This window comes from Notolepis coatsorum, assembly GCF_963971535.1.
Source record: "Notolepis coatsorum genome assembly, chromosome: 8".
NCBI classification, from domain to species: Eukaryota; Metazoa; Chordata; class Actinopteri; order Aulopiformes; family Paralepididae; genus Notolepis; species Notolepis coatsorum.
In genome coordinates, this window is record NC_140172.1 from 81570385 (window position 1) to 81585530 (window position 15146).

At 43.9% G+C, this 15146-nt stretch overlaps 1 protein-coding gene across 2 annotated transcripts in view; it reads left to right on the top strand.

The window, feature by feature from the left end:
- ptk7b (protein tyrosine kinase 7b) overlaps positions 1–15146 on the top strand; it is a 345893-nt gene that overhangs the window by 272993 nt on the left and 57754 nt on the right. For both annotated transcript variants that reach the window (XM_084320932.1, XM_084320933.1), the window contains exons 8-10: positions 1558–1694; positions 2225–2360; positions 8299–8418. In XM_084320932.1, coding sequence (XP_084177058.1) covers positions 1558–1694; positions 2225–2360; positions 8299–8418 — 393 coding nt within the window. The remainder of the gene's footprint in view (positions 1–1557; positions 1695–2224; positions 2361–8298; positions 8419–15146) is intronic.

Below are 15146 nucleotides of genomic sequence, written 5' to 3' on the forward strand. Positions count from 1 at the left end.
AACATGAAAATATTCACAATTAATCGTAAAACTAATTTTGTGCAAAAATGGAAAGCTTTCCAATGTTAGAATTGTTACAATAGCCGATAATCCATTTCCCCAATGATAAATCCCTATACGGGTGGACCTCGTCCAAAGTGACGTCAGACTACACCTCCCTATATATATCTATGCACACACACACACACACACACTAGGGCTGTGGCTCAGAACAAGGCAGGCCGTAGGACCCAGGAGCTCACCTTCACTGTGGCCAGTAAGACACACACACTAGGGCTGTGGCCCGAATGCCATTTTTGAGGCTTTGGACATCAGTTTCTGAGCCAATGCATCGAATCCCAGTCTCAGCATTGCCTTCGGCTTGGGCCGGCCGTCGTACTGGCTCATTTGGCAGAGTCAGTGGGTGGAAGTCGATGGGTGGGGATTGGACGTTGTGGACAGCGACCCCTACAGGTCGGTTGGGAGACGCCTGCACAGCAGAGACAGGAAGTGGCGAGGGTAGTGTGAGCCTCCCATGCGTTACACCTCGCCAATGAGAGTCCGTGCTGGCAGGCGCAAAGATGTGACAGGCTGCCTCCTCGTGTGCCGGAGCGGAGGGAACACGTGATGCAAGGCTTCTATCCTCTCTACAACCAACCAGTGGGGGGCATAGTTGAGCAACGTTCAAGACAGGGGAGGGGAGAATTGGATACACAAAATAAGGACACTGAACTCCCTGTAGTACCCCCCCCCCCCCCCCCCCCCGCAACCACCCTTACCTCTGCTGACATGGACATAAACTCTGAACTGTAATTGTGTAATTGTGTTTTCTTCTAACTGCATGTAGTATGTACGTTGTAAGTGAGTGATGTTATATGTTCTATGTTTTATGTTGGAACAAATGCTGTAACATGCTGCACTGAAACCAAATTCCACCAGCCTGGCTGGGTGGTCATTAAAGAAATTGATTGATTGATAAGGAGAAAAAGTGGATACAAAAAATAAAAGTACAATAAGTACAGTGTTGCTCGAAGGCATGTGAACCCCCATGGAACAGCCAGTCCCCCAAACACCTCACACATCAATCCCCACCACATCCCCATCCAAGACACACCCCCTGATAGAGCGTGCCATGACCGAAGGAAAACACAAACAGCCCGCACGCCACTCACACCGCCATGCGCGGTGACGGGAGTGCCACCCCCACGGGCTGCCCCATCTCCCCCAGCACCCAACTCCAGGAAAGGTCCAGCCGAAGCCATAGGCTCCAACCAGCCCCCCCCCCAGACCTTCCCCAGAGCCGAATACCAGCCCGGCCAGTCCCCACTACTGAACTCCCCCAACCCACCGACACCCAAAAGCGTCCCAAAGGTCCCAGTGCCATCTCAGACCACCCACAATGCCACACGCCCCCCCCCATCCAACCACCACCATGTCCATCCGCCCAAACATCCACCCACCCCCTAGCTAACATACACTAACCATGTTCTGTACACTGTACAGTTATAAAGCGTGTGTGTGCGTGTGTGTGTGCGTGTGCGTGTGTGTGCGTGCGTGTGTGTGTGTTATATACTGTAGCTGCTCCAGTGTGGGTGAGTAAACCTCAGGACAGCCAATTGGAGGAAGGGAAGCCAGGATACCTGCACTGTTATGCCCAGGCCACGCCCACTCCTGAGGTCATCTGGGTCCGCAATAATATCATCATCACACCAGAGGTTAGTAATACACAAAATGTTATCATTATACCAAGTTAGTAATACACATATCATCATCACACCAAAGGTTAGTAATACACACTATGTGACGCGGCACGTTCTAGGTTCAGGTTGTTAAGGAGCTCACAATTCTTCAGAAAATCCCCAAATGTCGCACAATTCAGAAATAGGTCGAAATGGAGATATTGGCAATTTTGAGTGCTTTGAAATGTTCTCTATCTGTCTCCTTATTTTCAAAATTTAATACGACTTGTAAATGGGTTAATTATTGTTAGATTTTCCGACAGTATTATTTCCGACGCAGTAGAAAGAACTACAGTTGTGTCAGAGGGGAGTGGCTAAGTACTTTCGCTCTCAAGTGCCTCTCCCTCTCTCTCTCTCTCTCTCTCTCTCTCTCTCTCTCTCTCTCTCTCTCTGTCTCTGTCTCTGTCTCTGTCTCTGTCTCTCTCTGTCTCTGTCTCTCTCTCTGTCTCTCTCTCTCTCTCTCTCTCTCTATATTTATCTTCCTATCTATCTACGTCTCTCTCCAGGACAGTCGTTTCAAGGTGTTTTCTAACGGGACTCTGCGTATCAACAACGTGGAGGTTTATGATGGTCAGGTTCATGGATGTGAGACGAGGACAGAGGGAGGCAGGCTAACTGGACAAGCTAGAGTCTATGTTCTCGGTAAGCTAGTGTGGGGGTGTGCTCGCGTGGAACATGTGTTTTGGCCTGTGTGTGTGTGCATATGTGTATTCTTACCTTATTACACTCACCTCGATCATCATGAAGTGCTTCGAGAGGCTGGTCCTGGCTCACCTCAATCTGGCCTTTCACCCTCACTGGATAAACACCAATTTGCCTACCGTGAGAACAGGAGCACGGATGATGCTATCACTTCAGCACTACAGTCCACCCTCTCCCACCTGGATGACAGCAACACCTATGTGAGAATGCTGTTCATCGACTTCAATTCAGCATTCAACACCATCATCCCCTCCAAACTCCTCTCCAAACCTGGTGACCTTGTGGAAACTAAGAACCTCAACATAAATGTATTGACAGGATTCTTCTAACAAAGCTAAAGGCCCTTGGTTTGGATGGGACAGCTCTAAGCTGGCTGGTTTTCGTATTTGTCAGGAAGGGACCAGTAGGTTGAGGTTGGTGGGTATATGTCTGAAGCTATGCCACCTGTGGGGTGCCCTAGGGCAGTATGCTGGGTCCTCTGCTCTTTTTGCTCTATATAAATTACATGAAAGCAGCTTGCTTTTGCTTTTATTTCTATATGAACTAGATATAGAATAGAATAGAATAGAATAGAATAGAATAGAATAGAATAGAATAGAATAGAAATACTTTAATCATCCCGATGTAAATACCTAGCCAGGAGGGAAATGTTACTGAAAGGGAATCCCTAAGACTATTGGCCTCCTGCTTAGTCCAGAGTCACTTGGCCTACACTGTAAGTTTGTGTTATTTGGGGTCTAAACAAAGCCTTGAAACAGAAACTTAAAGTAGCACAAAACAAACTGGTGAGAGTAGTACTAGAGGTAGGTCATAGGAGTCATGTTGTCAGATCCCAGCTCTTATAACCCTAACAAACTGGTGAGAGCAGTACTAGAGGTAGGTCACAGGAGTCATGTTGTTAGGTCCCAGCTCTTATAACCCTAACAAACTGGTGATAGCAGTACTAGAGGTAGGTCACAGGAGTCATGTTGTTATGTCCCAGCTCTTATAACCCTAACAAACTGGTGAGAGCAGTACTAGAGGTAGGTCACAGGAGTCATGTTGTCAGGTCCCAGCTCTTATAACCCTAACAAACTGGTGAGAGCAGTACTAGAGGTAGGTCACAGGAGTCATGTTGTTATGTCCCAGCTCTTATAACCCTAACAAACTGGTGAGAGCAGTACTAGAGGTAGGTCACAGGAGTCATGTTGTCAGGTCCCAGCTCTTATAACCCTAACAAACTGGTGAGAGCAGTACTAGAGGTAGGTCACAGGAGTCATGTTGTTATGTCCCAGCTCTTATAACCCTAACAAACTGGTGAGAGCAGTACTAGAGGTAGGTCACAGGAGTCATGTTGTTATGTCCTGATTGATTGATTGAAAAGTTTATTAACAGATTGCAGAATGGGTACAGTACAGTACAGCTCAATACATACAATTGTTAAGAGGATGCAGACCTGAGAAAGACTTTCGTCTTGTTTCCATCAGGGTCCCCCATTTTCAATTCATCATATGACACACATGACATACAGATAGACAGTACTGCTACATCTATACATTTATGACATACCAGATTTTCAAATACAGTACTGTTTGTGATACTAAAAAAATTCAGAAGAAGAGTATATACATTTGACATAGAAACTGTGCATTGGGGGAGGTTGGGTAGGTGGGGTGGGGCTGTACATTGGAGGTGGGGGGGGGGTTGGGTAGGGGGGGGGGACACTGTACATTGGAATACTGACATACATTTGACATGGAAACTGTACATTGGAGGAGGTTGGGTAGGTGGGGTGGGGTTGGGTGGGGCTGTACATTGGAATACTGACAAAGCCATGCTTGGTCTTTATTGTACAACTGGGTTAGGACATTTGTAGGGGGCAGTTTTGAATTGCAGTCTCCCGTAGGTGTTCTTTGAGAGTGTTTTTGAAGGTGGGTAGTGATTTACATTCCTTTACAGCTTTGGGTAGGGCGTTCCACATTGTTGTGGCATAATTGCGAAACGTGTTTAGTCCCTTGTTTGAGCCGAATCTGGGTTTTACATGATTTGTGGAGCTCCCTCTGGTGTTGTGATCGTGGTATTCACTGACCTTTGGGAAGTATTTTGACATGTACATGGGTACCTTGGTCGTGTAGTGTATCTTGTAGACCAGGCCCATTGCAAGTTGCTGTACTCTGTCGTCTACTCTAAGCCATCCTAGGTTGGCAAAGTGTGCAGGGGTGAGGTGGGTTCTAGGAGTCAGGTCAAGCAGTAGTCTGACTAGTTTGTTTTGAGATGTTTGTAATTTGGTTTTTAGTGCCTTTGAGGTGCTTTGGTACCATGAGGTGCAAGCATAGTCGTAGTACCCTTGAATGAGTGCTCCTGCCAGAGTCTTCAGGGTATTCTTGTTTACCAGGGAGGAGATCCGGTACAAGAATCGAGTTCGTTGATTGACTTTTTTTATTACATTGGATGCCATTTTGTCACAGGAAAGATTAGCCTCTAGGATGGAACCCAGGTAGGTAATTTCATCTTTCCTTGTGACAATATTGTCACCCACTGTAACTGAGAAGCCGTCTGTTTTGCTGAGTTTGTTATTTGAACCGAAGAGAATGGACTCTGTTTTGCCCAGCTCTTATAACCCTAACAAACTGGTGAGAGCAGTACTAGAGGTAGGTCACACTCACAGGAGTCATGTTGTCAGGTCCCAGCTCTTATAACCCTAACAAACTGGTGAGAGCAGTACTAGAGGTAGGTCACAGGAGTCATGTTGTTATGTCCCAGCTCTTATAACCATAACAAACTGGTGAGAGCAGTACTAGAGGTAGGTCACAGGAGTCATGTTGTTAGGTCCCAGCTCTTATAACCATAACAAACTGGTGATAGCAGTAGTAGGGCTAGGTCACAGGTCCCAGTTCTTGCAGCTCCAATGGCTCCCAGTTGAGGATAGAGAGCATCATATACAACCTAAGATGGACCACAGGATTTTATATGATAGAGCATCTAGTTACCTTGACAACTACTTTAAGAAGGTAGGAGAAGTACATGATCACTGGGAGGCACCCCTCCCCGCCTCCACCCGGACAACACTCCCTTTGTTGCGTGTATATATAATGTCTGTGTTTTGTCCTCTGTGTGTGTATATATATAATGTCTGTGTTTTGTCCTCTGTGTGTGTATATATATAATGTCTGTGTTTTGTCCTCTGTGTGTGTATATATATAATGTGTGTGTTTTATTCTGTGTGTGTATATATAATGTGTGTGTTTTATCCTGTGTGTGTATATATAATGTGTATTTTGTCCTGTGTATTTATATATAATGTGTGTGTTTTATCCTGTGTGTGTGTATATATATAATGTGTGTGTTTTGTCCTGTGTGTGTGTATATATGTAATGTGTGTGTTTTGTCCTGTGTATGTATATATAATGTGTATTTTGTCCTGTGTATTTATATATAATGTGTGTATTTTGGTCTGTGTGCATATATAATGTGTGTTTATGTAAATGTAATGTGTGTGTATTGTCCTGTATATTTATATATAATGTGTGTTTTGTCCTGTGTATGTATATATATTGTGTGTGTTTTGTCCTGTGTATGTATAGTATGTGTGTTTTGTTCAGTGGGGGAAAGTTTGGCTTTCCATGTTCCACTCAGGGGTGATGTAGTGTGCAGTAACTAATTGTACTTGTGGGGATGTCAACGAATAATACAAATTATTATATTAGATTGTGAAAAAAACAGCCCCCGGTCGGCGGTCGTTAGTGGTTAACATACCGTTGTATTCGTTTGGTACACTACATAGCCGTTCGGTACACACTGAAACGGTTCGGTTCCGTACGGATACGTGTACCTTTACACCCCTAGTATGTATATATATTGTGTGTGTTTTGTCCTGTGTATTTATATATAATGTCTGTGTGTTTTGTTCTGTGTGTATATATATAATGTGTGTGTTTATGTAAATGTAATGTGCATGTATTGTCCTGTATATTTATATATAATGTGTGTTTTGTCCTGTGTATGTATATATATATTGTGTGTGTTTTGTCCTGTGTATGTATAATGTGTGTGTTTTGTTCTGTGTGTATATATAATGTGTATTTTGTCCTGTATGTATATATAATGTGTATTTTGTCCTGTGTATTTATAATGTGTGTTTTGTCCTGTGTGTGTGTGTGTGTGTGTATATAACGTGCCTAACGAACTGCTCCTCCCAGAAAGCAAACCTGGGGGTCTTTTTTGACTCTGAGCTGAAACTCGACAGACGGGTGCGAGCAGTGGCTCAGTCCTGCTTCCTCCAGCTGCGCACCATCGCAAAAATAAAAACATTCCTCTCCCCCAGCGACCTTCAAAGGGTCATCCTCGCTCTCATATTCTCACAACTGGACTACTGCAACGCCCTCTACTCTGGCGTGGCAGACAAATACATTAACCGCCTCCAACTCGTCCAGAACGCAGCCGCCAGGCTCGTGACGGGCACCAAGATGAGGGACCACATCTCCCCAGTCCTTGTATCCCTACACTGGCTCCCGGTAAAACAACGAATACATTTCAAAATCCTCATGTTCACATACAAAGCCATAAACCGTCTCGCCCCTGCCTACATAAAAGAACTCCTGGTCCAATCAACCAGCTCCAGATCCCTCAGATCAAACAACCAAATCTGCCTAAAAATCCCCCCACACAAGACTGGTGACGAAGGGAACCCGGGCTTTCGCAGCCGCAGCACCGAACACTCTGGAACAAGCTCCCGCTCAACTTGAAATCTGCAAGCACTCTACGGACCTTTAAGGCCATGCTCAAAACCCACCTTTTCGCCATAAACAATCCATGCGCTAGTTTTGTATCTGTTTTGTAGTTTTCTATCTGCTTGGTTGGACTGCATGTATTTTTTTCTGTTTTCGTATTGTTCCTGTCTTTTTTGTTTCTCTTTCTTTCCCGGGATGCACCCCGGGCCGATGTAACTATTGGTTGAGGGGCGCAATATAAATAATTGTATCATATCATATATAATGTGTGTGTTTTGTCGTGTGTGTGTGTGTATATATAATGTGTGTATTCTGACCTGTGTGTGTGTGTATATATAATGTGTGTATTCTGACCTGTGTGTGCGTGTGTGTGTGTATATAATGTGTGTATTCTGACCTGTGTGTGTATATATAATGTGTGTATTCTGACCTGTGTGTGTATATATAATGTATGTATTCTGACCTGTGTGTGTATATATATAATGTGTGTATTCTGACCTGTGTGTGTATATATAATGTGTGTATTCTGACCTGTGTGTGTATATATATATTAGGGCTGACCCCTATTAACCGATTAGTCGACTAATCGGTCGAAAGGAGCCGTAGTCGACTGGCCAACCTCTTAGTCGAATATATATATATATATATATATATATATATATATATATATATTTTTTTATCATTCTTTCCAAAAGAAAAGAGGCCTAGAAGCGTGGCTAACGCTAATGGCACGCATACCAGAGGCTAACTGCCTACGAAAACAGGCACAGAGGCACTGAAAGAGGATTTCACCCATCTAATGAACACACTAGACTAGACAAATATCAAGATGTATCCATCAGTGGACCAATTGCATGCTTTTGCAGAGGACAAGAAGCCTTCAGTCGACTCCTTCAGACATTAAGCACCCCCCACAGCCCAAATGGAATGATAAAAAAAAAAAATATATATATATATATCGACCAATAGTCGACTAACGGCAAATTTTGGCCAATCCTAGTCGACTATCCAAATCCTTAGTCGGGGACAGCCCTAATATATATATAATGTGTGTATTCTGACCTGTGTGTATTCTGACCTGTGTGTGTGTGTTTATATATAATGTGTGTATTCTGACCTGTATGTGTGTATATATATAATGTGTGTATTCTGACCTGTGTGTATTGCAGAGAAGCTGAAGTTCACCCCTCCCCCGCAGCCCACTCAGTGTCTGGAGCTGGAGAGCGAGAGTCACATCCAGTGTTCAGCCACCGGCAGAGAGAGTCCCAGCATCCTCTGGACCAGAGCAGGTGAGTGCTGACCTCAGATCAGAGAGAGTCCCATTATCCTCTGGACCAGAGCAGGTGAGTGCTGACCTCAGATCAGAGAGAGTCCCAGCATCCTCTGGACCAGAGCAGGTGAGTGCTGATCAGAGAGTGTGTTTGATTGATTGAAAACTTTATTAACAGATTGCAGAATGGGTACAGTACAGTACAGCTCAATACAATTGTTAAGGGGATGCAGACCAGAGAAAGATTTCGTCTTGTTTACATCAGGGTCCCCCATTTTCAATTCATCGTAACATATATGACAGATACATGACATACAGATAGACAGTACTGCTACATCTTTTTTGATCACATTTTTTTTTTATTATTATTCACATGAAACAAGACAACACATTAAACACAATCACAATACATAGAACTTCACAAGAAAATAACAAAAACAATAATAATACAGAATAACAATTTATACAGACAAAGAGAAAAGAAAACAGAGTTCAACCTTCTAAATTTTAAATCCAAGGGGTACTATCCAATAAATGGTCTTTCCCAGTGTTCAGCCCCGATTCCCGGCTGTGTGACCCTATATTAATAAAACGTACATCTCCAATTCAACACAAGGACCACTTTTTGAGAACACGACCCGAAAACAGAGCAATGAACCTTCATGACAAAACAAAAACCTGTAGAGGTGTTCCATAGACTCACAGAGACCGTGTAAAAGTGACCAAACAGTGAAGAAATAGTTAAATAGCTGCCCCCCCATAAAATCCGCAGCTAAACTCAAGAGGACAAGACAAAAGACAAGACAGACAAAACATTTCCTCCTCCCCCTCCCAAGAGACCCCCGGACTCACCCGAACACGCACCTCAACCCTGCTCAGCCGCACACGGCGGTCCTGACCTTTTCGGCTGCTGCAAACCACAGGTCAATACCTGCCTGTCCCACCCCAATCACCCGCGCCGTGGATATCTCAAGATAAATCACATCCAATAGTGTTAGGGACCAGTTAATCACTGTAAGCTTCTCAGGCTCCTTCCATCTCATTGCTATTAGCTTCTTCGCTGCTGTGACACCCGCTAGGACAACCCTTTTTAGTTGAACGGACGCAGGTAGTGTTGTTATATCGTTCAGGAGTAGCGTAACAGCTGTGAATGGGATAGTTAAGCCACACAGATCTGAAAGTTTGTCCGTTATTGACCTCCAGAAGCGGGCCACTGGTGGGCAATCCCAATACATATGCATATAAGTGCCAGTGGCCTTTTGAGAGCACAAAGTGCACCGAGAGTCGGTTATCAGTCCCATAGCAAATAGCTTCCTAGGTGTAAGATAGGTCCTATGAATATAATTAAAATGAATTTGCTGGTAGGGTTGCGGGAAGATAATGCCACATTTGCCCAAACATCATCCCAGTCAAACTCGGGGTCCAACTCCGGGATATCCACCCACCAGATTGTATCCAATGATACATTTTTATACGTGGATTGAATTAAGAGCGTATAAAAGTCTGAGACAAACCCTCTGGAGGTCGTCCTGTCCACTATGAGCCTGAGGAAGGGGTGTGGGTGCAAAGCTTGAGCCCACGGCACGCCATGCGCCCTCAGCACTGACCTTAGTTGAAGGTAAAGAAAAAAGGACTCGCCAGGAAGATCATAAAATTCTCTTAAGTCCTGAAACGCACGGAGGCCGTTCTTATCATAAATATCCTCCAGAGTATGAACTCCCCTCCTCTGCCATTGAGGAATATTAACCGGCTTGTGCCCAACAAGTAATTGCTGGTTATTAAAAATTGGAGAGTCCAGGGCCATCATTCATCAACGTGTGCGTAGAATATGTTATTTTTTTTTTTATTGATCTTTTTCCCCCTCCATTTTCCTCCGATTTTCTCCCATCCCAATGTTAGTCGTATGCCAATTCCCAGTCCCTTCCTGGTCGCTGCGCACTTACCCCCCACAGTCAGATCATCTGGGAGAGTGGAGGCTACCACGTGCTTCCTCCGACACACGTCCAGCCAATCACCGCTTCTTTTCACCTGGCAGCGCGGATTCTCATCGAGAGGGCGTAGCGTGTGGGAGGACCACACTATCCCCCTCAAGTCCTATCCGCGCTTAGCAGGCGCCCCGACCGAACTGTAGGAGTCGCTGTTTACAACGACCCGGACCCACCCCGCCAGCTTCTCCCACCCTCTAATACAGCCAATTGTATTAGTGCAGACGGCCAGCCAAGCTGGTGACAACCCCGGAGCTGTGAGCTGGATTCGAACAGGCGAATCCAGCTCACAGCTCCGGGGTTGGTGACGAACGCAATCTCCGCTCGGCCACCTAACCGCCTGCGTAGAATATGTTCTATTTCCACACGTAAGCACAGAATGTAGAATCAGTGTACGCACAGGAAAATCGGGATTCATCAACCGTGCGTACACAGGTCCTATGCTCCTCCGTGTTGATGAATACCACTTTGTTCTACCGTCAATGCTCGTGCATGATTATCCATATATGGTCATGAAAGTGAGGAAACACCCCCCATGGGATGTGAAATAATGGACTGACCCGAGCGGAACTCTGAGAAACTGCACGGAGATTGTTCACTGCTGTCGAACCAAGAAGACACTATCGCGTATTATGGGATAAATAAAAGGCGGACTTGTAAACGGTGATGTCAGATATCAACGGCTCCCTAAGACCATTGCTGCAATTCTGCCTGGACAGCTCAAAATACTAATAAAGACCGTTCGTTGACCACTGTTTGGCGTTGGTTGTGTGTCATTATAACCGTGCTGTAATATGAATGCCTTTATTAGTTGTGTTCGATTGGCTATATGATTTTTAGAGGCATCTATTTTGTTGTCGGTATTACCGACAACAAAATAGATGCCTCTAAAAATCATATACTATTAGGTAGCCTATATGGATTACATATAATAGCAGCCATAGCCTACATTATGCAACAGTAACTTGCGCATACCAGTGTATGCGACGGACCAGTGTATACCTTATATCATATCATATTCATATAATAGTTTACTCTATCAGCATACCAGCATGTAATATGTTCTTTGTTAGAACTCAACTCGTTAGACAGGCTGACAGACGTGTACACTGACTTACGGTGATGTCGGATATGATATCTATTAACCATTGCTGCCTGGGCAGCGCAAACACGAATAAAGACCGCGCTGGAATATGACTGCCTTTTCCCGTGTTGTTTGATTAATACCCAGGGATTAAAGTTCTCCTCAATTTTATTCCAAATCGCGATGGATCTCCCGTCAATTTTCTACCTGCTGCATATGATTTCTAGAGGCATACTACAATCTATTTTGATGTCAGTATTGGGTAGCCTATATAAACAATAATACGAGAGCATATACAAGAACAATGAATCTCACTGCATGTATGATGTAGCCTGCCTTTCAATACATGAACTTGAATTCCATCATGTTTGTGTGCGGGACTCACAAGGCTGTTGTCACAATGGGTGGTACCGGTAGAGTAATAACAGTCCACACAATATCACGATGGACCATGCCATAGCCTATGTTCTATTAGGACATGATCTGTGACGACAAATGTTCTAGAATGTTTGATTAAGATATCATACTCTGACAGCATGCCTATGATCAACATAAACGCGAACTTGAATCCCATCATATACATAGTCTGTCCACTATCTGGTGTCATTGCAATGCGTTTTCTATTCTTTTTTATACAGTAAAAAGGGGGAAGAACACTATCGTGGGTGTTCATATGACTTGTATTCTGCTTACAGCTTCGAAATTCCACTTGTTTCGTTTAACGTAAAGCCTTTTAAATATAATCAAAACGTTCCCGTGTTTCTGCGGTCTGTGCGCAAAATAATAACGAGTTGAGCTTTATGATTTATGATGAATTGAAAATGGGGGACCCTGATGTAAACAAGACGAAAGTCTTTCTCTGGTCTGCATCCCCTTAACAATTGTATGTACTGAGCTGTACTGTACTGTACCCATTCTGCAATCTGTTAATAAACTTTTCAATCAATCAATCAATCAAGCTACGCGGAGCGCAGTCAGTCAGTAGCCTACACCCCGTATATTCCGATAACGCTATATAAACCATGCTGCATTCATTCTGAGAGAAAGATCTATTATTCCAAATGCTATTTATAGGGTTTTGACCATAATTACACTACTGTTGCTATTTTACAATGAACTATAATGAACTACGGTTCATACAGAACATGCCAGTGTTATTATGCACAGAAGCTCATTTCCTTGTTGTAATAATATATTCTACCACTGGGCGTCAGCTAAGTGTGGTCCGAGCTGTGCGTACACATAAGCACTAAGTCAAGTTCAAGTTGAAATTGATGAATCCCACTCTTTGCTTAGAAATGATCGTACGCACAGGGTAAGCACAAATCTGTGCGTAAGACACGTTGATGAATGAGGGCCCAGGTGCCATGGGCATTTAACCCCACACGACCTCTGTACATTACGCCACGTTTGGATCACGTGAGTTATGATCGGTCCATACCTCAGCCGGCATTTCGAAATAGAGACAGTGGAGTACACCACATCCTGCAATCTTAGCGGTGAGACCGCCGCTTCTAAGGAGCGCCAAGATACAGCATCTACAGGGTCTAGCCAGCACATCAGAGGTCTCAGTGAGAAGGACCAGAAATAAAGCTTAAAATCAGGGATTGCGAGGCCCCCATCTTGTTTCCTACGTTGAGTAGTAGCTCTTTTGATTCTCGGGCGTTTGTTATTCCAGATAAATTTAGATACCATCGATTGTACCTTGCGCCAGTGGTCTATTGGAGGGGGCAGGGGGAGCATTGAGCTAACAAAATGTATCCTAGGCAGAACGTTCATTTTGATTATGGAAGCTCGGGCTTGTAGGGAGTTAGGAAGGGACGACCATCTGTCTAGATCCTGGCGTATTTTATCATAAGTACCCGTGAAGTTGTACTTAGTAGTTTGACTCAGCGTGGGGAATATCTCTATACCTAAGTATTTAAAATTTTCCACTATGGGGATATCAGCTGGTAGTCGCACCGCCTTGGCCAGCTCATTAAGAGGTAGGCAGGCTGATTTGTTCCAGTTAATCTTAAAGCCTGACAATTTACCAAAGTCGTCGATTATTTCCAATAATTTTGTGGCCGACCGGGAAGGGTCATCCATAAAAATCAGTAGGTCATCCGCATAGAGAGCAATTTTGTGTGGTGTATTATTGATCATTATGGGGACGATGTCCTCTGATTGCCTAATAAATTGGGCCAATGGTTCGAGGGAAAGCGCGAATAGTCCCGGGCTCAGAGGACAACCCTGTCTAGAAGATCTGGAGACTGGGAAAAGTGTGGAACAGTTTTTGCCTGTCAGTATCATTGCCGACGGCGAGGCATACAGGACTTTAATCATATGAATAAAATTCTTTCCCAGACCCATGACCTCAAGTACCTTCCACAGGTATGACCATTCTAGTCTGTCAAACGCCTTCATGGCATCCAAAGACATAACAGTGGACGGAGCTGTATTGTCTTTACTGTTATCGACTACATGCAACAGCCTCCTAAGATTATCTGCAGCCAGGCGCCCCGGGATAAAACCAGTTTGATCGCAGTGTACCAATACCTTCATAAATCTCTGCAGGCGGCGGGCCAGCACCTTGGCAAACACTTTTAAATCGGCCCCGAGAACACTCAAGGGCCTATTAGCTACCACAATCATTGGGATCTTTGTCCTTCTTGAGAAGTAAAGAAATCAGCGCCATGTTGACATCTCTTGAGAACTCCCCCTGTTTAGATAGCGTAATTGATCATATCGAGCATCAATGGGCCCAGTTGGTCCCAGAAAGCTAAATACACCTCGGGTGGAATACCATCCCAGACTGGTGCCTATAGTGGCTATTTACAAACAATTTTGTATTTCGTATTTGCCACTTCCACTCCGGGGATAGCTTTAGTCTACTTGCACATAATAAAGATTCTGATCCATCCGTTTGGCTGTCACAATGAATCAATCATTTATTTCCAAGCTGCAAAACAAACAAAACTCGTATATCTAATACATGCGGTTCATGCGTGCAGTGCGTGCGTTCGTGCGGTACAAAAACTGTTTGCCTTCCCGGTCCACGTCTCCCACGCAAGCCACCACCCCTTATCAAGGTAAACCACACAGGTGAATAGCTCAGGTAGGTCTCTTTAAAGGGAAAGTGCACATAGTTTCAAATCATAAGAATAGTTACAATAAGATAATCAGTGTAAATAATATCATGACTTGTCAATCAAATTATCAGTTTTCGTTTTCATATTTCGTAATCCATAAAGCATTTTCATAATTCAAATAATTGCATGATACAAACTCAAAGATTAAATAACTCAAGAATGGCTTCTACATGCCGGCCTCTAATTGTCCATTATCCTAAAAAGGGACAATTATTCTATGCAAATATGTTAACAGGAGCCTGAACATGTCTTTATATAGTTCATGTAGGAATCGAAATATTCCAAAAAGGGGGTATGTTCCACGAAAAAGCGTATAATCCACAAAAAAGGTATAATCCACAAAAAAGGTATAATCCATAAAAAAGATGTAGTCCATCAGTGTAACAAAGGTTCGGGCATTGCCCTCGAAAAGGAAAAAACAAACAAGCGCGTGAAGAAGTCAGTAGGGGCTAGTCAATGTCAGTCAATCTGCTTCTTTCAGCAAGCATAGTTTGCTGATGGGCCTTTCTAGGATATTGTACTTGGTCTTGACCTTTACCTTGCATAC